This window comes from Fusarium tjaetaba, assembly GCF_013396195.1.
Source record: "Fusarium tjaetaba strain NRRL 66243 chromosome Unknown NRRL66243_c0000011, whole genome shotgun sequence".
NCBI lineage: Eukaryota > Fungi > Ascomycota > Sordariomycetes > Hypocreales > Nectriaceae > Fusarium > Fusarium tjaetaba.
The window spans coordinates 106,701-127,633 of NW_023501207.1; the positions used below are offsets into that span (position 1 = coordinate 106,701).

A 20,933-nucleotide genomic window follows, 5' to 3' on the forward strand; every position below is an offset into this window, starting at 1 on the left:
AATAGAAGTAGGCTAATTTTTAAATGCCCTCCATCACTTCTTATAGCCTTAAGAAACTCATCTATGTCGATGATAGGCATAAACGGATGGATATGTGTAAAGAATGAGCGGAGGAGAGCGTCTCTCACTTGCGGATCAGGGAGCGTAAGAGCACCCCTGGACATAAGAAATTGAATGTCGTTTATTCGCATGCTGCTATGTATTGGAACAATAAAAGGTTCCAAATTGATGGTAGATGGTAATTCTGTGCTTTTTCCAGATATAACAGAGGATGGTGTAGGTAAAAAGCTTAGAATGGATGGATCGGCGCATTTTGCTGCAGACAGAGATGCCTCACAACCCGAAGCTAAAATGATCAGAAGTGAAGTTGAGTTTTGAGGTGTTGAACTAACAAATAGAGGTCATATCTTGTGCACAGGACTTTTCGGGTGATAGCCGCGGGCTCGAAACGTTCATTTGATGTTGGCTGGATGAACAGATAAATGCATCATTGCCTACGTCTCGAGCCCGATTTTCAGACTTTGAAGTTGTACTTATCCCATCAGATTTAAAGCCTTTGATGGATGCGATTTTGATGGGTGCGATGGTGTCCCTATTGTGGCCAAGAATATGTAAGTGAGAGCTTCATACTGCCGAGGCAGTGGAAAGGCAGGACGAGTGTCTTACCAAGAGCTTGTACCTGAGCGTTTACTTCGGCTTGGGACTTTGCATTCACATTGACTCCATTTACAATTTCCGCATGGCCAACCCCGGACCACATCACATCTGACCTTGCGTGATCTACATGTCAGACATGCCCGGGGAGCGCGAGGCCTCTTGTTGTAGGGTTTAAAGATGAGGCCTCTTGGCATCGAGCAGCTTGTGTTTTTGCGCATGATATCTGTCATTGTAATGCTCATTGAATTGTCGAGAAGAGTGATGGAATACTAGGTGTGAAGGAAGATTTCTGCTTAAGGGGTAAAAAGTTGAATGAGAGCATGCCTCGAATATTCAACCTCAATCTTGCATATCAAAATAATTACATTAGTGCCTTTTCCCACAATCGGAACTATTCCCCATTGAGATGATTACCTCTTGTTCAGATCTGTTCGCCTCGTGTTTCAACACGCTTATGCCGTCGTCCGTAGTCCAGTCCGCTTGCCCAGTCTGATTTCCCGGCCACTCCGCCATATGATCCTTAGCGTAGTGCTAAGTTTTAAGGTTAGCGTCTGGATCCCCTGTCATAACATAAACAGACAGGGCGGTAAAACACGGTTTTGCCGTCCCCACTAAAGGAACGACGAATCAAAGTACGTTGAATTGATTGACATTGTGAAAGGTTGAGTAGGTTGGTACCTGAACACTGGATGACAGCATGGACAGCTGTCGGTTTTGTTGATTGTTGTTTCAGAAGTGAATACTGAACAGATTGAACCTTGAAGTACTAGGTTCTATGTGCTGATTTAAGCTCAGCACTGATGTCTTGTGTCATTTAAGTGATTTTGAAGTCAAGCAGCTAGTTTATCAATATGCGGTCTTGAGTACTTTCAGCTTCAAATCTCCGCCAGAGGTTCATTTAGATATCTTAATTCATAGCTAAATTCTTGCAAACGTGATGATCTTCTTGGTACATGCAGATTGTGTTGGCGACAACTACCTATAATTTCCCAACTAGGAGATCTCGTTGCTTGCTTTCCCAAGTCTTGAATGCACGGATGCTGTCCGCGATACAATCAAAAGCTAGCATAGTCCTCAGATACTCGGGATCAGCAAAGGCGTATGTATATGTCGAAGGGGAACTTTTCGAGGATGAAATCCAAGCATCTCTGGCCTCTTGATCAGGGCCGTCTGGGAAGTGATAAGTCTGCCGATTCGAGGCTGCCCCCTGTACATTGGCCGAAGTCCGCGCCTTTCGTAAACTCTCATAGACCTTGAGTATCTCTGGCACTCGGTTTCTAAGCTCAGTCATACGTGGCTGGGACTTGTCTAGCAAGCCAAGGAGCTTGCCGAGCACAGCCCCGTCCTCGACTGCCATTGCAGCACCCTGTGCTTGATATGGAAGGGTTGGATGGCAAGCGTCACCCAGCAGCACGACAGACTCCTGGAAAAAACTGGTCAGAATGCTATGAAGTAATAACAACCTTGGGAATATTCTCAATACTCACTCGTGTCCAGCTCTCAAGCTCCTCGTGGTGGCACAACTTCCACCTGAGCACAGATGTTACGGCAGAAAGCATCTTGGTCAACCTTTTGCCATGTTAGAGAGTCAATGATCTTCATCAATTGTATTTCATCTACACATACCGTGGATCCCAGCCCTCGAAGCTGCGTCTCATCTCATCCAAGTTTCCAGGTGCTCGTCGCACATCCTTTGGAAGGTTATCGGGCCCGAGGAGAACAAGGTTGAAGGCTTTGCCGCCCTTCAACGGATAAAGAACGCAGTGCCGGCCTGGTCCCATCCAACAAGTAGCAGTTTTCTTTTGCATAAGCTCATTAAGCGCTTGGTCGTTGAGTGCTTGTAAGTCTTCCGCGGGAATAGTGCATCGATATGCCAAGTCTCCGGTTTCTACAGCAGGAGAATCCTTTTCAAGCAGTTGATTACGGGCCTGAGACCACAGACCTGTCACAATGTCAGCGGTGCACAAGTCATACTAGGAACAGTATCCCTGGTCATACCGTCTGCGCCAACGATGACATCGCCAGCCACCTTCTCACCACCCACCAAATAGACGCATGATGCTTGGAAGTCAATCGTTTCCATTTCAGAACCGAGTCGTAGCTCTGCGCCTGCATTTTTTGCGGCTTCCCACAACACTTGATGATAATCTGGTCTAGCAATGACACTGCGTGGGAACGTTTAGTATCGTTGTCATGGTTATAGGCATACCGCTTATGTATTATTCAACTCACAGCCAGGTGTCACCAAAGGATTCAATTATATCATTCTGGTCCATTCCGAAAAGAGGCTTTCCATTCGAGTATCTCACATACTCGATAGAATCTACTATGACTCCCTTGTCTTTCAAAGCGGGAATAACCCCTAGCTGGCGAGCTACTCGTGCAGCATTAGGTGGTATTTGAATTCCTGCCCCAATCTTTTATATCTTAGTAACAAAGTAGCCAAACTGTGCAAGGATGCCGGGGTCTCGTAGTGTAGTTACTTACAGGCTCTAAGGCTGGTGCTCGCTCGAGTACTACCACGTCTAAATTCTCCTGTCGACAGGCAATAGCAAGCGCTAATCCACCAATTCCGGCTCCAATGATAACTACCTTCATCTTGTATATACTACACTTTGCGAGTCGTAAATGATTAATAATCTTAATTCGCGGATTAAGTTTGTCAAGGAACTGTCCTATTCTGAAAGGACGTGAGATGCGTAAATATGGAAATACATTGATTGAGATAAGCTAGAAGGATCAAGAAGACGGAATACCGGTTTGCCGACCTTTGCCGTGGTGAACTACATTGTTTTGGCAGACCGGGCTTTAGTCTGCTGATGCCTCGGGGGAGGAGGAGTATGATGTAGGCCTTAGTTAGCTGCCAATCCCTCAAGCTGGTTTAGTAATAACCATTGCGTAGAATGACAATTACCCCGCAAGCTCTGGAGGTTTGCTGAAGTTCTGACACGAGGCAATAAGTAATATATTTACAAGGTTTTAGAATTGCAAACTCAGTAATGGCCTCTATATCATATCAGGGAAAAAAATATCTTGTTGTCATTCATTATCTGTGTTTGCAGCCTAAAGCTTAACCTTATAGGCCGCCTTCATCCATAGCTATATCATTAATAGAATAAACAAGTTTACAATAACTAAAGCTTATCTTTTTGTTTCAATTTATCTCTATTCTTTGACTTTAATTATCTGCCTGCCCTGTAATAAAGCTAAGAGGAACATTAGGACCCCAAATGTGAAGCGAGTCAGGGGCTTCAGGACTTCGCGTGGGAGGTACTTTGTTATTGACAAGATCACCATCAGAATAATGCTCAAGAATATTGCCCGAAGTATCGAACCTGTTTACAGAACACATTAACTTAGCGAGGCGAGTAACAAGAACCACAAGTGCTTACCAATAATCGAAGATCTGACTACCCAAGACATGCCGACCGATGCCCCAACAGTTGGTATAACCCTTCTCGGCAAGCCAATTGTGCCCGAGAGCTTGCGTGTCGAGATCATTTACCTCAAAGCTTGAGTGGTGGACAAAAGCTTTCTGGTTGGTAGGATTTGCACCAAGGAACAGGCTCTTGACGATTGTTAGTATATCAAGGCAATCTTGGGGAATGAAAGTACTTGCGTGGTGGTCGGTAAAGGTTTCACCCAGATCAATATGCATGAAGCAAGTGGAATCTTCGCCAGTCTCAGGGTTGTATACAGAGTCAGATGGCACTATGTTGATCAGGCTGGTGTACCATCTGTAGGTCTCTTCAAAGTCATCCTTGGGCACAATGTATCCGTAGTGGCCCAGTTTATGAACTGGGCTTGGCCCCTTGCTGAATCGAAGAAACCGACCCTGTCTTGGCTTTTCCATTGCTTGGTTAGCTACTGGCGCCACCTTGTCCAGGGCTCGCGTCGCCAGATCACCCTGAAAATCATTCAGAGCTTGACCGTGGATGAAGGTTATGGGGAATCCGTTTGGATCAATGATCACGACTTTTTTTCCCCCGCCCGGTCCTTCGGCATCCAGAATTGCGGATGCATTTGGTTTGGCGGCAGCTTTGATGAGATCGTCAAAGGAACCAACAGCCCAAATGCCTCCTAAAAAGGCGCGACGTGCGTTGGGGGACTGTTCTGCAATGTACAGATACGGATCAGAGCCGTACCCACCAAAATAAATTCGCTTGTCCTCGCGAAGAACCTCGACTAGTCCAAAGTCGCGCAGGAATGTGGAAGCTCTGTCAAGGTCTGGGTGCTGGTAGTGCACTGCAGTAAGACGCACAACTTGTATTTTCTCGGAGTCAGCCATTTTATGACGGTAATGATATGGATTGATTCCGGAAGTAAATAGAGATTAGATTCTAGGATATTGACTGCCAATATTCAGAAACCTACGGTATTTTATCTGTGGTAAGAGCAAGACGTTGGTGCCATTTTAGTGGCTTCGGAAAGCTCGGGTTTGGCCGGTGAAAACGGCTTCGCCGTTCAAGGCCGTGGTCCGCCATATTGCAGCTTCACAGGGAGGTACTAAAGCTTATTTTGTCCTTCAACATCAGCAGATCAACTTGAGTAATACTTAAAGCTTATGACGCCTCAGCGAGATATATCAAGCTAATACACTGAAAAATCCCATTTAATCACCAACCCTACTTCTTTATCGTTTATTATTAACAATATTCAAGTGTTATCTTTTTATATATTATATACTTTTAAAATGGTATTTCAAAAGCTTGTACGCTTTGAACAAGACGGTTCTAAACATTATGGAAACCTCATCAAATTCGTTCAAGGCAACTATGAGGTTGAAAGGCTTTCTGGCAACCTAGAACTGGGTTTCCAATCGACAGAGCAGGTTGTAAAAGTCTCAAAGGTAACCACATCATTCGTTTATAGATATGTAACTAACTCAGTCTTGTAGCTGCTCTGCCCTCTTGAGTCCACACCCATTGTACTTTGTGTGGGATTGAATTACCAGAAGCATGCAACCGAAGCAAACGTAAGTTTGAATACCCAGCCAAACTTTTATATCCGGCAACTTGGCTTACCCTCACACTGATAGTTGACTGTTCCAAAATATCCTGTGATTTTCACCAAGCCTTCCGATGCTTTGAGTGGGCCATTCGACGATGTGCATGTACATAAAGACTGCCAGTCGCATCTGGATTATGAAGGGGAGCTGTGCGTTGTTATCGGTCGCGACGCCAAGGACGTATCTGCGGACCATGCTCTTGAATACGTTCTTGGCTATACGTCAGGCAATGACATCTCAGCCAGGAATTTCCAACTTCCCGAAGCTTCTGGGGGTCAATTTTGCTACGCAAAGTCGTTCGATGGATTTGCACCTATCGGCCCAGCTATTTGCAGTCCGGAATTAATCCCTGACCCTCAGTCTCTATATCTGAAAACGATAGTCAACGGAGAGGTTGTGCAAGAAACAAGCACGAGCGACATGATCTGGTCTGTTCGAGAGCTTATTGCTCACTTAAGCCGTGGTACTACTATTCGTCGTGGAACAGTTATTATGACAGGTACACCTTCTGGGGTAGGGTATTTCAGGAATAGCTTTCTCAAAGACGGTGATACTGTGGAGGTGGAGATAGATGGGTTTTCGAAGGTTACAAACAAGATGGTCTTTTTGCCTTAGTTCGTTGATTAAAGCAAAAGCATTACTGTTGCGAACATTGGTAACCTCCCCTAGATACATCAACTTAATGGTCTTTTGATAGACTTCAATAAATCAAGAGATCTCTACTAATGGTCAATCTATGCTAATGACCTTAATGCATTCATTTCCAAAAGCTTGTTTCCAACCAGGACGAAAAAGTAATCAGCATACACAAGCCCGTGGTCAGCCCAGCGACGAGGAGCAAACTCGAAATTGTTGATAGTTGCTCCATTAAGGATGGTATCTCCGAGCCTAGCAGCTGTCTCGACACACTTGACAACAGTAGCGCGGCCATTTTCTACTGTAGGAATCGTCCCCAGGTCCTGTTTCTGACTGGCGGCAGGGTTCAAGTGCCTCTCGCAAACAGCATCTACTATCCGTAGGGCATGGCCGAGATACGGGGATGGCTCGGAGCGATTCTGGAGGGATTGATGGATGAGCAGCATGCCATAAGCAGCGACCATGGCTGCGCTTGTATCTGGGGGTTGCGCAGTAGCACCAGCCTCGTCTTGTGCGTCAAAGTCCCAGGGCGGAATATGCGTGTCAGGTAATCTCCTCAGGAAGTGATCGGCACAGTTCTTGGCCGTTTCAAGAAAAGATGTCTCGCCACTCCATTCATAAGACTTTGCAAATCCCGCAATGGCCCACGCCTGACCTCGCGACCAACACGATGTATGGCTGTAGCCCTGGTTTGTGAGACGCTCTTTGAGAGCGCCGGTCGAAGGATCGAAGTTGGCAACGTGATAGCTTGACCAGTCGGCGCGAATAAGGTATTCTTTCGATGTGCGAGCATGGGCCATGGCGATGTCGAAGAAGCGAGTTGAGTCAGCTTGGGAACTGGCCTCGGATGCCGCCCAGAAGAGGAGGTCGAGGTTCATCATATTGTCCTGTCCAGTCAACAATGCTGGTCGGATCAAGAGAAGTGATTGCTTGGACATAAAACTTACAATAATAACAAGAAAGTCCTTGCTTGGGTCTGTAAACGAATAGACTTTTGTTCGACACACATCCCATGATCGTATGCAGCCGACCTTCTCCGAGAAACGGTCTGCTAGGGTGTTGGCGGCCGTCATTAATGTACCGAACGCCCTTGGGTCGCGATGGAGATCCCACTGTAAGCGGGTCCAGGGGCAGATCATGAATCCCAGATCGTGCGTGCCCATAAGAGACCCGTTCTGGTGAAGACTCTCCGTCCACCACTTAGAGACATATCTAACAATCACTTATCAGCAAAATTTGTTGACCATAGATAGGTATGAGAGAAGTACTCGAGTTGAAGCATATGAGGAAAGTCTGGCTCTGGTCGCGAAAGCCCAAGAAGTCGTAATTCAGTTTGGAATTTCTTCCTACGCTCCATGATCAGGTAGAGTAAGCCCGGAAAGAAGCCCGAGGTCCAGAACGAAGCATCTATGTAGACGTACTCGGTGCTTCCTGGTTTGGTGTACTCCGGAAACCAAGTCGGCGGCTCTGGCTGGTTTGAGTGTTAAATTTTTACTTCACTTTAATCTGCATGGACATACCATGTTGAGGCTTCTCTCAGCGACGGCCCATATCTTCATCTCAACGGACGGAGAGAACAGAAGTTCAAGATGCTTGAATTCACTAGACAACGATTTCTTCGCGTCGGCTTTTGTTCTCTCCGCCCCATTTCTCTTCGCTCTGTTCATGTATTGGCTCTCCGACATCTGGTTATCGATTAGTGATTCACTCAATTCCCAATTATGTAGGGATACGCACAGGAAGCTTCCGCTTCGTCGCTAATATCTCATCAGGCTGCATCGTTTCCGAGAGCTTCATCGTTGCGAGCAATAGGGCGTGGGGATCAAAATGACAGCTATTGAGGAAAACAATAAGTCGCTTATTACAGAGAAGGTCGTTATTTCAGGAGAGCAACTGATTTGGTGTTAAAGAATGCCTACTCGGTTGATAGCTGGATAAGCATGATATTCTAACTTGGACCGGAGAAGATGTCGGATGATATCCCGTAAGCGTGGATGAGACTCTATGAATATGCCATTGCCCACAGGACCCACTAAAGCTCTTGCTTAACTTTCTTGTTTTCATTACAGGCCTTTCAGTATCCAGCGGAGCCCAGGCTTAAGGTCTGACGTGCTGTCGGAAAAGGTCTCGGGATTATCCCGTTAGCGAATACATCAACCTGCGAAGACGGATGCCAGCCCTATCGTGTATACCAAGACCACCGTTTTACTACCATGCGTAAACGGTGGGGAAAAGATACCATAAGCCCACCTCGGAACCAGCGCCCGCCACTTGGCTGATTGAGTCCAGTCGTGATAAGCAGTTCTCATCTCAGCCCAAGCCTACGCTGATTATTTCAAGGCATCAGACCCTACATTCTTTTAGAACAACTCTGAGTACCTACCATGTATGCCTTAATTCGTATTCTTTGCAGTTGGATTGTCTTATTCCAACCAGTGGCTCAAGCCATCTGGAATCCGATCATCAGTGGGTGGAATCCAGATCCTGCGATCCTGACTGTAGGCGACGATTACTACATCGCCACTTCTTCTTTCGAGTACTGGCCAGGTATACCCATTTACCATAGTAAGTTTAATGTATCTCTTAATCTAGCCAGATTTTCTAATTAATTCCAAGGCAAGGATCTATCAAATTGGACGCTTAAATCTCATGTTTTGACACGACCAGAGCAACTACAGCTCTATGGGACGCCCACCGGAGCAGGTAAACATCACGATCCAATTCCCTTTTGCGATGCAAAATATCTGACTCGACAGACAGGTGCCTGGGCGCCAAGTCTCTCTTTTATCGATGGCAAGTTCTGGCTTTCAGCAATGACACGTTGGACCTATGATCCCATAGCCCGTGTCTGGCCTCGTGTCTGGTTCATCTCTTCAGAAGACTTCGTCACCTGGTCTGATCCTGTCTGGGCTGAGCCATGGGGTATCGATCCTGAGCTTTTCCAAGACCCTGTGACCAAGAAGACATATCTCAACCTGATGGCCCCAAACAACAACAAAGGTCGACTCTGGGGTATCGCGCAGTGCGAAGTGTCTCTGACATCTGGAGATTGCGTGGGGCCTTATGTCAGTCTGTGGAACGGGACTTTGCCTCACAATTCGACAGCCAGACCTGAAGGACCCAAGATGTATCATAAGGATGGGTGGTATTATCTCTTGATTGCTGAAGGTACGTATGTTTGATCCTGTCTTGAACAATCGTAAGCGTTAATGCTCCCTAGGTGGTACGGATCAACTGCATCGATCAACCATTGCAAGAAGCAAGACCCCATATGGTCCATTTATCGCTGGGCCTTACAACCCTCTACTATATAATGGACAATGGGGTTTTGACAATCTCACTGTGCAGTCTACTGGGCATGCCACTCTAACAAAGACGAAAGACGGACAATGGTATGCGACTTTTTTAGCTCGCCGCAACATCAACGGATCATCTCCTCTTGGTACGTTCACCCCGTCAATTATAGGTTAATCTATTTCTAATCATTTCAAGGCCGAGAGACATTTATGGTGAATGTCTATTGGAAGGATGAGTGACCAGTCTTCAACCAAGGCGATCCTGTTCTACTCAGTAAGCAAATAAAACCAGAGGTTGGCCCAAGGCAGGTTCCTCGCCAATGGGCCGACAGCTTTTCTCTCTCTAAACTCGACTCGTCGTGGTATCAACTTCGGGTACCATATACCAAGAACTACAAGTTAGAAAGGGGGAATCTGGTACTGAATCCCAATGTCTTTGGCCTCAGTGACCGTGATACCCCAGCAGCGTTGCTACGCAAGCAGAAGTCGCTCAACATGACGTTTTCAGCCGAGCTCTCCAGCTTCAAAGGGGGTCTAGGTCCAAGAAACAATATCGGAATCTCTTCATATCTCTCCGAGTTCCAGCATCAAGATATCGGGATTCGGGGATGCGTCAATGCTACCGGTATTTGTCTCTATACTGAACTCAACAAGAATGGCACCCAGGAGGTGAGTTGCCACTTTTAAGTTATACGCAAGTCCATTGCTAATTGCGACAGTATTGGCAAACTCCACTCAACCAATCAAACGGTCTTGCTGGTGGTCTCAGGTTACACATCAAAGCTGAACCCCTCGAATACCGACTTGGTTACAGTTTCGGAAAGGAAGCACCGGTCTACGTGACGTCAATAGCGTCATCCTGGCAAGCTTTTGCTCCGCCAAATTGGTTTGTGTTTCCGGGCGCATCTTGGGCGATATTTGCGACTGGAGACGGAGAGCCCTGGCCGCACAATGGACCGCGAGTTGGATTCAACAAGGTCACGGAGACTTTTCACGAGGAGAACATTCCTGACTACGATCGGTGGCAGAGGTGATAGGCCAAAGCTGGTGTTGATAAATCTCTATGTGATTCAACTCGCTTTTGTCTCCTTATAATTAAATATCTTTACCTTGGACTTAGGTTCTGGCATCTGATCATGGCTAATATATATGCCAACCAGCTAATTTCACCAGCGAGCTTGAGGGTGATAAGACAGCTGCGCTAAAGTAAGCTCGGCTCCGCTCATACCAACTGTATATTCTCCGACAGAGCTTACCTCAGAGCTTTCATCCGCCGCTTGGCCAACTAAAAAATGTCATGGCATACAATCTCAATCTTGGCCTGGGGCTACGCTAATCATCTCATGAAGTTGGGGGCGACCTGGAGGCAGAATTATAGTGAAAGTGAGGGCCTTGCTTGAAGGTCCACTATGCTGTGATATAGTTGGCTATAGCAGAACCTAGCACTTCTAGCTACTAATTGACATGTTCCCCCAACTTTGAATAGCCAAGTTCTAGGCTACTGAACTTAAAGACCATGGCTTTACTAACCTAGTCAGCTTAAAGGTTACCCAGGCCAATAGGAATACTGAGCAGACTAAGTAGTGTACCGACAATAAAGGTGCCAGCCGTCGCAGCAGTTTCGGGGGATGATAAGGGGCTCAAGAACACGTCTCTGGTGGTGCACCCAGAGATAGGTGTACCGGTAAAACGAGCCTTGAGAAAATTGAGGACATCGCCAATGCTAAGGGCTGCCTCAGTGAAGTGCTCACCAGCTGCCTCCCGAACATAGGTGATAGACACGCCAGCGTCACAGTATGTCTTCACAACCGCATCTGTGTCAGCAACGGGAGAGATTTCATCATTCTGCGCCTTGTACCAGAAGATCGGCATGCCTGGGGTGCCATGAGTGCCTTGGTTGCAGTTGCTGTTCAAGTAGCGAGAAACAGTTGGATCCTTGAGGATGTCCGTCTTGAAGTAGGTAGTTGAGTTCTGGAACGCGTAGCTCACCACGTCATCATAGAAGCAACGTTCAAGAGATGAATAGAAAGCGTCTTTCCTAGCAGGGACAAGTTGAGCATCAATGGCAACCTTGACATCTGGGAAAATCTTGGTGAGGCTTCCGAGAGCGGCGAAGCTAAGGCCGACAAAAAGACCGTTATTGATGGTCTTGTAGACGCTCTGAACATTTGGCGTAGTGCCACCAATTGCCATTCCAATAATGTTGAGCTCCGGGGCATAAGAGGCCTGCAGCTCTGCAGCAAATTCTGAAGCAAGAGCACCTATCCCAGTGTTAATTACAGTCTCTCGCACAATCACACACAAGTTGCGATGCAGCACTGACCTCCAGAATAACCCCACATTTGCACGGCCGCGCTTGGCTTGATGCCCGTGAACTTGTTAGATTTCAAGGCGGCACGGATGGAGTCTAGAGTGGATTGTCCAGCTTGCACTCCTTCGATAAAGCTTGACTGAGGACCCTCCCAGTCAGGAGAGCTAATGACCCAGCCTTGTCTGAGGGCTCCAGCCATGAGGAGAACCTCTATGCTGCTAGTACCGGCATAAGTCGTGTTGGTGCCTTGCTGCAAGACGTAAGAAGGAGAGCAGTTAATGTACGCAGCATCCTCGGCGATCTGGTAGGAGATGACCTTGGAATAGTCGGCGTTGTAAGGAATGATAATAGTGCTAACAGAAGCCTGTGGGTTTCCAAAAACATCGGTGCTTCTGTATGAGACTTGCCATACGTCCTTCACGTTCAAAGGAATGGCCTGGAAGGCAGCAAGTTTGGCTGGTGCCTTGCGGTATGCCAAGATATCTCCCGGAGAGGCATCTTCATACCCGGCCGGAGCCTTGTAGAAGGGATCCTCTGAGGGAGGCGTGACTGCGCGCCGCGCGAGTTCCTGGACTGAAGGAGCCGCAAGGCCCCCTACTGCTAGAGGAAGGAGGAATGCGAAAGTGAATACTGTAGACAGCATGATGGATGGTGAATGAAGATGGTGAGTTGGAAGGATTGAGAGATAGAAGTTGAGAGCTTGAAGTCGTGTAGAAAGCAGAGAGCGAGCTGGTGATTTATATACTCCGTCGACGCCTACTAAGTGCTGGATACCTCCGACTGAACCGAAATCACATGAAGCGGACAGAAGTACGACGCGGTGAATGTGTATGTCTCAGTTGACGAGGAATGCCGAGTATTGCAGTAGGCCTTTCCAATATTATTTACTTGATTAAGAACAAGAAGTCAATAGTAAGGTCGTGAGAAACTTTATCTTGCTGTAGAATCATGAGCTAAGCCAGGATATCAGGCCGGCAATATATGAGCTTGGAGGTCATTGCGGCCCCCGAATTCCCATGTAGGGATTAGCTAGGCTTGCTTATTGGATAGCGATGACAGGGTCGCAAAGGGGATCTAAATATGGACTAGCTGTCCCTGCACAATGGATCTACCTGTTAGTCTACGGACAGTTAGACAGTGGGTCTATAATGTCCTTTCCCTCGGCAGAGAATCTGGGGTCCCCGCACATCACTCCTGCTACTACATTCCTGAACTCCCGTTAGTGTTAGACTAGGTAGTATTTCATGCGCATATAAGAGGGGAAATCAAGACTCTACACTTCGTTTCAAACAAGATGTCGGAAACTTACCGAACAAGTTACAGAACAGTAACAAGCTCCATGTAGGAGGGGCATACTCCAGGAGCCCAAAAAGCAGGGAAGCAGTCAGGCTAGACGCCGGATTCACTATCCTGAATCTACTCTGTACCTTTTAGTCTAATTTAGAAAGTGGGTCTTTAATGTCTTTTCCTCGGTAGAGAAACCGGGGTCCCCACAAAACAACATTCCTCTCACAGCCTCCACTTTTCAAGGCGCGTTTCCAATACCTTCGCCTTCAGTTTCGTCCTTCTCATATCCTTCGCATCCATCTACAAAGCTACAGCTGTTATCCAGCTCTATCCAACCATCATGGTATTTCCCGGCCGTTTCAGCACAGGCTGCATCCGCTGTCGGCAGCGCAAGATCAAGGTGCGGAGCCGTTCGACTGTGCTTGACGTTTCCACTATCGCTGACAGATTCAAGTGCGATGAGACAAAGCCCACCTGCAATCGCTGCTATGTCCACGGTTTACCTTGCCCGGGGTATACTGACCAGTTTTCATTTCGCCAGCCATTAAAAGGTTCTAGTTTCAAAAGCTCCAAGGCAGCCTCCCCAGGTCTATCCCGGTCCAAATCATCAAATTCGCCGCAACACGGAAAGACTAACGATAACGGCAATGGACGTGCCTGGGAACTGGCCAGACTTGTGCACTCTCAAAACACAAGGCTGATTAGGTTTCCTATCATGGATCTCTGCGATGATGACCGCGCCTCCCTAAGTTACTTTATCCATCGTTTTGTAGCCCGCAATAGGGCGGATAGTTATCCGAGCAACATGACCTGCCTCCCCAGTATATTGACCCACGATGGCCACGGCCTTTTGGAGGTCACTACCCTGAGTGTAGCCCAGATGGCTGCCTACAACCAGCTTGGATGCGACAGGCTTCGTGTGCAATCATATCGTAATTACGGTCGAGCTATTGGTATGCTGCAGGATACCATATCCTCTGGGCAGGGCGTCACCGATGACAAAGTCCTTGCTGCAGTCCTTTTGCTCTGCACGTTCAAGGATATTAGCGGCGAAGGGTTTGGTGACCCCAGCGAGCATGCATCCGGGCTTTATTTTCTTCTAGAGACGAGAGGGCTTGAGCAGCTTGCAACCGGTCGTGGCTTCGAGCTCTATGTCCTTTCGCTTCTGCGACTTGTAGGCTCCTGTCTTCCCTTAGTCTAGGGCCTTCACTAAACTCTGCAGCACGTATACTCATTTTTGCATGACGACGACACCTATAGCGACCCTGGTGGAATGGAGCACTTTCTTGGCCTCTTCGATCCGCTGATGCGCGCTATGTCCTTGACGACGGAGATGCTGCACTTACGCCATGCTCTGGTTAGATCCACGCGTGGTATGCAGCAATTTACAGAGACTTTATCACCGTGTACCCACGAAGACGGGCTAGACGCTCGACTACTGGAAGAAAGCTTCCAGACCCTCTATAAGTTTGACGACTGGGATGAAGAGGCCCCAGTCTACTGGAGAAACACGTTTGAGGGTCGCACAGTACCTATTGCTCTAGGAAGGGTTGCCACGGGGTCGCATTACTACGACCCCGAGACTGCCTGCACGATCATCTTAATTCGGCTTTCGCGTCTGATTCTTTTGATAAGTGTGCTGGAATATCTCGAAGCAAGGGTACAACAGCACGTTAGACGTGAATGCGCTGTTGGCGGTGGATGGGCCGACTACCTTCCCGCTCTAGAGCATGATGTTCGCGTAACAATTGACGATATGCTGTCATGTGTTCCCTACGCCTTAGACGAGGTGGACACAAGTGGTCGGCCTGTACCCACGCCCAATGATGGCGCTGGGGCTCTAATTATTCTTCAACCCTTGAAAGTCATTATATCTTGCCAGCGCGCGACATCCCAGCAGTTACTTGTCTGCGAATCCTTTCTTGCACGTATGAATAGAGCTATTGGAATCAAGTCAGCTGCAGTATTGAAGGAACAAGCTAGTCTTACAATAGATACAACAGAGATAAGGAGTTTAGTTACCTAATTTAATAATAATATTAGAAGTTTTTATAAGACAATTCTATCTATTATATCATTTTTATACATTACCCTTTAAAAGAACTGGCTCAGATATATAATTTCAGTAAAGAGAAATCTAATTGCGACAATACCCTACACTCTGAAGATTGACTGACGACGGATTAAATAACGGACCTACTCCGACGAGCCCGCTTTTCCGTTTTTTCCGCAACTAAGCGGCCCAATCGTATTTAGCGACAGCCTCCGCTTGAGACATGGATCATGAAGCCCATTCAGTTTAGCGCCGAGAGAAACAGTAAAGCAGATATATAAACAGATACATTATAGAGATAAAGGGTAGGTAATAGTGACTACAGGTCTAAGATGACCAGTAACTCGCATTTATAAATCAAGCATTAGGAGTATTTTACTGTTATAGATCTGTGAAATGCGACATCCTCTGACTGGAGATTAAACGGCTGTCGGGCTCACTTCCGAGACTTATCCCGCTTCCGATACCCAATGAGATTAGACAGACTCCTCTCCACGAAAACTAAACTCAATCGATCTTAACGAGCGGTGGGGCCCCATGGGACAAGTCACGTCACGTCACTCTTGTTGATTGTCCTACGGGTCCAATTCCTCTGGCTCTGTCCTCTCGCATGTTTGCAAAACGCCGCGTGCACATGAAAGCTTATCAACGTTGCTTTATCGCGACCAGTCGATTACAAGCATGACCTTTCAACCCTACTCAGAGCAAGACAACGATGAAGAGTCACCTCCCTGCGTCAATGGAGTCCGTTCAGACGAGCCTCGGCCTGAGAAACGGAAGCGCACCAGCAAAGACGACCCCCAAGGACCGTCGTGTTCATTATGTCGCAGGCGAAAGGCAAAGTGCTCGAGAGATCAACCATGCGGCACTTGTATCAAGCTCGGTAAATCTCAATCTATCCCTCAGACCTTACCCGACTGATATGTCGAAGGCGCCGAATGCATATACGACCAGGAAAAGTCAAAGCCGGGCATGCGGGCCGGGGCTATTGAGACATTGACTCAGCGTGTAGGTAGGCAGCAAAGCAAATCTACCTACTCAATCCTTGTAGCTGACCTACTTGCTGGTAGCGACGCTGGAAAATATGTTTCTTGGTCAGGGTGTTCTCTGGCAGCAGATCTGGAACAGCATCAAGCAGCCAAATAACCAGCAGTACGGGCAAACCCCAGACTCCCATCCAGAAATCTCGATCCAGCAGATGGCATCTGATGTCCGAAGACATCTCACTGAATTACCATTATCGGAAATCGGTCAACAAGTCGATTCGGTCGTGGAAGGACTTCAACCAGGAAGCACTTTCGATGGGACACATACACACCCGCCGAAAAATACCCCAAGTCTTCAACACCACGTTAGCCTGGGTACACTCCCTCCAGACGACCTAGTAGACTCCATGGTCAACATATACTTCAACCAGATCCATCCTTGGATACCGATGTTACATCAGACAACATTCCGAGGGTTACTGTCTAATCCCGCAGGAAGAGTGCGAGTATCGACAATACTGCATGCTATAGTGTCTCTGTGTATACGATTCTCAGATGACCCACGGCTACAGAATGCTCCAGAACTCCGTACTCAATATTCCACTATCTGTAGGCAGACAGTCATACTTGCGAGTATGGAGTCCTTTTCGGTCGAGAACTTGCAAGCAATGACAATTTGTGCATTTGACATTATTGGAAGCGGCAGAGGTCCCTCGGCATGGTCCATAGTCGGCAGCATGTCTAGAACCGTTGAACAACTACGTCTGAGCACTGAGGAGGAGGAGACCCAGTCACATCAGTCTAGGTCAAAGGCTCTAATCGAGAGAGTGGCCTTCCTCCCCCCAGCGCCAACATGGGCCGAAGTAGAAGAGCGGCGCCGCATCTTCTGGAATGTCTTTCTCATGGACCGCTTCTGTAGTATCTGTACTGGCTGGAACCTATCGTTGACCAGTGCTGATGTCACGAGGAGGCTTCCTTGCGAAGGCGCTATATGGGAGACTGGGGAACCAAGCCAGACTCCTACTCCGTACTTTGGAATCTCAACTCGGTCCCACGACCGCGAGAAGGATTATCTGCCAGCTACTCGCGAAACCGAAGATGGGCAGGCTTCTCTCGGAGGCTTTGCCTTTTGCATAGAGGCAACGGAGAGTCTGAGTCTTGTCACGTCGTTCTTTCTCCAATACCGCGTTGATTTCAAGGAGGTCCAAGAAGTTCAGAGGTGGCTTATGAGATTTAAGCAGTTGGACTTGCGACTCGTACAGTATGTGCTCCCTTTCCATACAGGTGATGAAGACATTGGGCTGACCAGACAAGATGGAAGTTCTTTCTCCCCGAGAAATGGCGCAAGGCTTGCCAATTCAACAATGACGGCAACTTGGATCCCAATCTGGTACTTGCGCATATAGCGCACAACACTGCCGTTGTCCTCCTACACCAGGGCTTAGCTTATCCACCAGCAGAATGGCAGTCTCTTCCTGTCAGGCTGCCTTCTGCTTCCAGTGCAGAGACTTGCCATGTCGCGGCTGACGAGGTTACCACGATCGCAGAGCAATTCCTTGGTCACTCAAATGTGCTTATTAGTCCACAGTTTTCCTTTTGCCTCTTCGTGTGCGGCAAGATGCTGCTGACCCATGCCGCATATTACCAGTCCGCTCTGACCTCATCTTTTGACTCCGTTTTATCGAGCCTCGAGGAGATATCTCGTAGGTGGAACGGGGAGCAGCCTCCAGCACGAGCCAATCTGGCTTCCAAGTTTTGCTCGCGTCTCAAGAAGGCTCGCATTGAAGGTTCTGGCTCGGTCGACATTCGGGAAGCCTTTGCCGAGAAGCAAGATACTATTCCCTCATCAAGAAATGCAGATGTCAGCTTTCGTAATACCGGGCTTCAAAGGATGAGCACTTCGACTGAAGTAACAGTACCAGGCGCATTAGAAGGAGAAATCGGCATTAATGGTACTCAGACAGAGTCGCCCGAGAGCATTTCTTTGGCTTTCCCTCCACTTCCGCTGTCATTCCAGATGGGCAACGCAACTCATGATTCAATGTTCGCCGCGCAGGCAAAGGCGGGCAATGACATGGGAGAAGTGGTCGGTACGGATATGAATATGGCGGGGAATTGTCTCGACTTTTATGATCTCTCGGAACAGACTTTTCTTCCGTCCGAACGCGTCAGTATGTTGAGTCGGTCGTATATTGGAGACTGATGTAGTCATGATGTACCATCTTCCTAATCGTGTAGATATCATTTCATACGCGAACTGCTTGGGTTAGAGGTCTAACCCTGGCCGGTAACTATTTGGCGAGGAAATAAAGTCGGATAACCTACTGGCCTCATCAGCTTCTATACTTTCTAGAAAACAAAAAGACATTAGGGCTGAAGGCTGGAAGCGGGGTCTACCCTCTGCGTGCGGGCTTTCGTGACTAACCCCGTCGGTCAAGCTGTCGGGCTGACCCCGAAATCTACCTCCACCCATTTTCTATAGACTCAATGATATAGAGTTCAATGAGCACTCCAGTTACCGATCGAGATTGGCTGTATTGAAGCTAAATTCAGCGCCTACAAGTGCCATGGACGACTTACCTCGCAAGCTTGATGCCTTTGGCCCTGCTATTCAAGAGTTGATGAAGCTCAGTGGCACGCCAGGCTTGAGCCTCTCGGTCGCGACCAAGAATCAGCCTGTCTATCACGCCAACTACGGCTTTCGAGACCTCCAGAACAGACTTAAAGTTACAGAAGAGACCATATTTCCAGTATGTTCACTCGCCAAAGGCCTGTCGGCCGCGGCCATGGGCATATTGGTTGACGACGGCATTGCATCGTGGGAGATGCTTGTTAAAGACGCGACACCCTCTTTTCATCCAAACGACACTGATCTGTATAACAACACAACACTAGCGGACCTCTACAGTCACCGTAGTGGTATGTCATCCTGCGGAAACCTGGTTGGTGGTTGTGAGGGCAACCTCTTGATTAGCAAAGACGACTGCATGCGGGTCGTTAATCACCAGACTCTGGTCCCCACGAACCTCGGTTCGTTTGCATACAATAGCACTGCTTATGACGCCTGCGATGAGGGTTTCAAAAGCCTCAGCGGCACTCCTCTTGACGACTTCCTCCAGCAGCACGTCTTCACTGAGCTCGGCTTGCGAAGAACCTTCATGAGACCCCCGCCCAGCGACGCAGATGATGTGACAAAGTCCTATAACGCCTTGGATGATGGCACGCCGTGGTCTATACCGAGACCTAAGCTTGGTATGGATGGTATCGGGTGCGGTTCCGGCAGACTACGGTCTTGCGCTGCTGACTTGATCAAAGTCTATACCTGCTTTATCCAGAGCTTCAACCATGAGTGTCATACAGGCCAAACCTCTACACCAGGCTCCCCTCTGAAGCAGGTATCGGCGATCATGTCTCCTCATGTGCCAATGCTCTCAACCGAGAGGGGCGAGGTGTCTTATGGACTGGGATGGGCGCGTGTGCAACTGCCCAACACCATGGGACACATCGGATTGAATGGCAGGTTAATGCCACATGGCATGCCGGTTATTGTGAAAGGAGTAGCTGACGAGCTGATACTATACCATCAAGGCACGCTCCCAGGCGCTCTTGTGGTTGTTATACTGATTCCGCGTACGGAAACCGTCGTGTTGGTCATGAGCAACAGCCTCTCACTTACGGATGTGCCTGACTGGGTCTCACAAATGGTACTCGAAGAGATCATGGATATTCCGATCGAAGACCACACCGATTTTGCAACATACGCAAAGACGTCTATCGCTATCAACTTGGGTTGGTATGACCGGATTGCCCAAGGTCTCATGCAAGTCCAACCACAGACCATCAAACCTCACAGATCTTTGGAGTCTTACATAGGAAAATATCTAGACGAAAGTCGCGTTTTCAGCGTTGTGGTCACTGCGAAAGAGGGAGTGCTCTTTTGGGCATTCCAGGGAATGGATTCGGAAAGGTACAAGCTGACGCATTATGATGGCGATACTTTTACGTGGTTGCAACCACGGAACGACTTGTCACGCCGGGGTAGATGGGTATTGGGAAATGATAACGATCCGTTGTTCTGGAAGATAGAGTTCGGTGTCGATGAACGTGGCAGTGTAAAAAGGGTGCTCTGGCGACACGACCCTTCTCTAAATCTCATAGTCTATTCGCGATAGTGATAAACAATGACTTTCACACCGAACGCTCTGTCTATTTACCATGTCTTTCATAATATGCTTCGTGGTACTAAGCTTCATAGGCTACCGGGTATACAGCGTACTCATATACTCCTGGAAACATATGTCGTGCACCCTAGAATACTCATCCTGACCTGGTGGGGCTATCCTGAGGTGCCCTCCTGCGAGGACTGTTTCTTAAAATTCATGGCTGTTACATCGCTTGGCCCCTTTCTGCCCTCCAGTCAGGAGAATTTGGCAGATATATACATCAAGTCTGGTTAGACCGTATGCGGTCTCTGGCTAGAAGCAAGTGCAGCTGGTGAGCTAGGCTTAACCGAATCGGTGAATGCCGTACAACCTACTCCGTAGATAACCGCCGGATATACATCTTAACCCCGATCTGTATCACATGACATAAGGATTATTTCTAAGCCATCAATTATTTATTTAATTTTTTTTTTTTAGCTTCTCTCTCTTTCTTATTTTCATCTGACATATTATCGAAGCGACTTCTTTTTTACCTA

At 47.8% G+C, this 20,933-nt stretch overlaps 8 protein-coding genes across 8 annotated transcripts; 4 read left to right on the forward strand and 4 right to left on the reverse strand.

Moving 5' to 3' along the window:
* Window positions 1-1,636: 1,636 nt before the first annotated feature.
* On the reverse strand, window positions 1,637-3,255 carry FTJAE_390 (salicylate hydroxylase; the record flags this gene model as incomplete). The annotated part of the gene is made up of 6 exons (XM_037350247.1): window positions 1,637-2,080; window positions 2,145-2,226; window positions 2,284-2,599; window positions 2,656-2,822; window positions 2,890-3,074; window positions 3,145-3,255. The coding sequence occupies 6 exons, from the start codon at window positions 3,253-3,255 to the stop codon at window positions 1,637-1,639; spliced, it is 1,305 nt and encodes a 434-aa protein (XP_037212508.1).
* Window positions 3,256-3,835: 580 nt separating this feature from the next.
* FTJAE_391 (2 3-dihydroxybiphenyl-1 2-dioxygenase) lies at window positions 3,836-4,945 on the reverse strand (the record flags this gene model as incomplete). The annotated part of the gene is made up of 2 exons (XM_037350258.1): window positions 3,836-3,992; window positions 4,050-4,945. 2 exons carry the CDS (start codon window positions 4,943-4,945, stop codon window positions 3,836-3,838), a joined length of 1,053 nt encoding a protein of 350 aa, XP_037212509.1.
* Window positions 4,946-5,350: 405 nt separating this feature from the next.
* On the forward strand, window positions 5,351-6,280 carry FTJAE_392 (fumarylacetoacetate hydrolase; the record flags this gene model as incomplete). The annotated part of the gene is made up of 3 exons (XM_037350269.1): window positions 5,351-5,506; window positions 5,555-5,632; window positions 5,696-6,280. 3 exons carry the CDS (start codon window positions 5,351-5,353, stop codon window positions 6,278-6,280), a joined length of 819 nt encoding a protein of 272 aa, XP_037212510.1.
* A 119-nt stretch (window positions 6,281-6,399) lies between these two features.
* FTJAE_393 (Unsaturated glucuronyl hydrolase) lies at window positions 6,400-8,098 on the reverse strand (the record flags this gene model as incomplete). The annotated part of the gene is made up of 4 exons (XM_037350280.1): window positions 6,400-7,513; window positions 7,570-7,772; window positions 7,822-7,986; window positions 8,039-8,098. 4 exons carry the CDS (start codon window positions 8,096-8,098, stop codon window positions 6,400-6,402), a joined length of 1,542 nt encoding a protein of 513 aa, XP_037212511.1.
* Window positions 8,099-8,685: 587 nt separating this feature from the next.
* On the forward strand, window positions 8,686-10,631 carry FTJAE_394 (xylan 1 4-beta-xylosidase; the record flags this gene model as incomplete). The annotated part of the gene is made up of 6 exons (XM_037350291.1): window positions 8,686-8,866; window positions 8,918-9,004; window positions 9,062-9,469; window positions 9,522-9,743; window positions 9,890-10,266; window positions 10,317-10,631. 6 exons carry the CDS (start codon window positions 8,686-8,688, stop codon window positions 10,629-10,631), a joined length of 1,590 nt encoding a protein of 529 aa, XP_037212512.1.
* A 505-nt stretch (window positions 10,632-11,136) lies between these two features.
* Window positions 11,137-12,551, reverse strand: FTJAE_395 (LIP-domain protein; the record flags this gene model as incomplete). Its single annotated transcript, XM_037350302.1, has 2 exons — window positions 11,137-11,858; window positions 11,921-12,551. 2 exons carry the CDS (start codon window positions 12,549-12,551, stop codon window positions 11,137-11,139), a joined length of 1,353 nt encoding a protein of 450 aa, XP_037212513.1.
* Window positions 12,552-13,535: 984 nt separating this feature from the next.
* Window positions 13,536-15,221, forward strand: FTJAE_396 (c6 transcription; the record flags this gene model as incomplete). Its single annotated transcript, XM_037350313.1, has 2 exons — window positions 13,536-14,369; window positions 14,418-15,221. The coding sequence occupies 2 exons, from the start codon at window positions 13,536-13,538 to the stop codon at window positions 15,219-15,221; spliced, it is 1,638 nt and encodes a 545-aa protein (XP_037212514.1).
* Window positions 15,222-15,963: 742 nt separating this feature from the next.
* Window positions 15,964-20,406, forward strand: FTJAE_397 (uncharacterized protein; the record flags this gene model as incomplete). Its single annotated transcript, XM_037350324.1, has 4 exons — window positions 15,964-16,131; window positions 16,300-17,495; window positions 17,549-18,324; window positions 18,731-20,406. 4 exons carry the CDS (start codon window positions 15,964-15,966, stop codon window positions 20,404-20,406), a joined length of 3,816 nt encoding a protein of 1,271 aa, XP_037212515.1.
* Window positions 20,407-20,933: the final 527 nt, after the last annotated feature.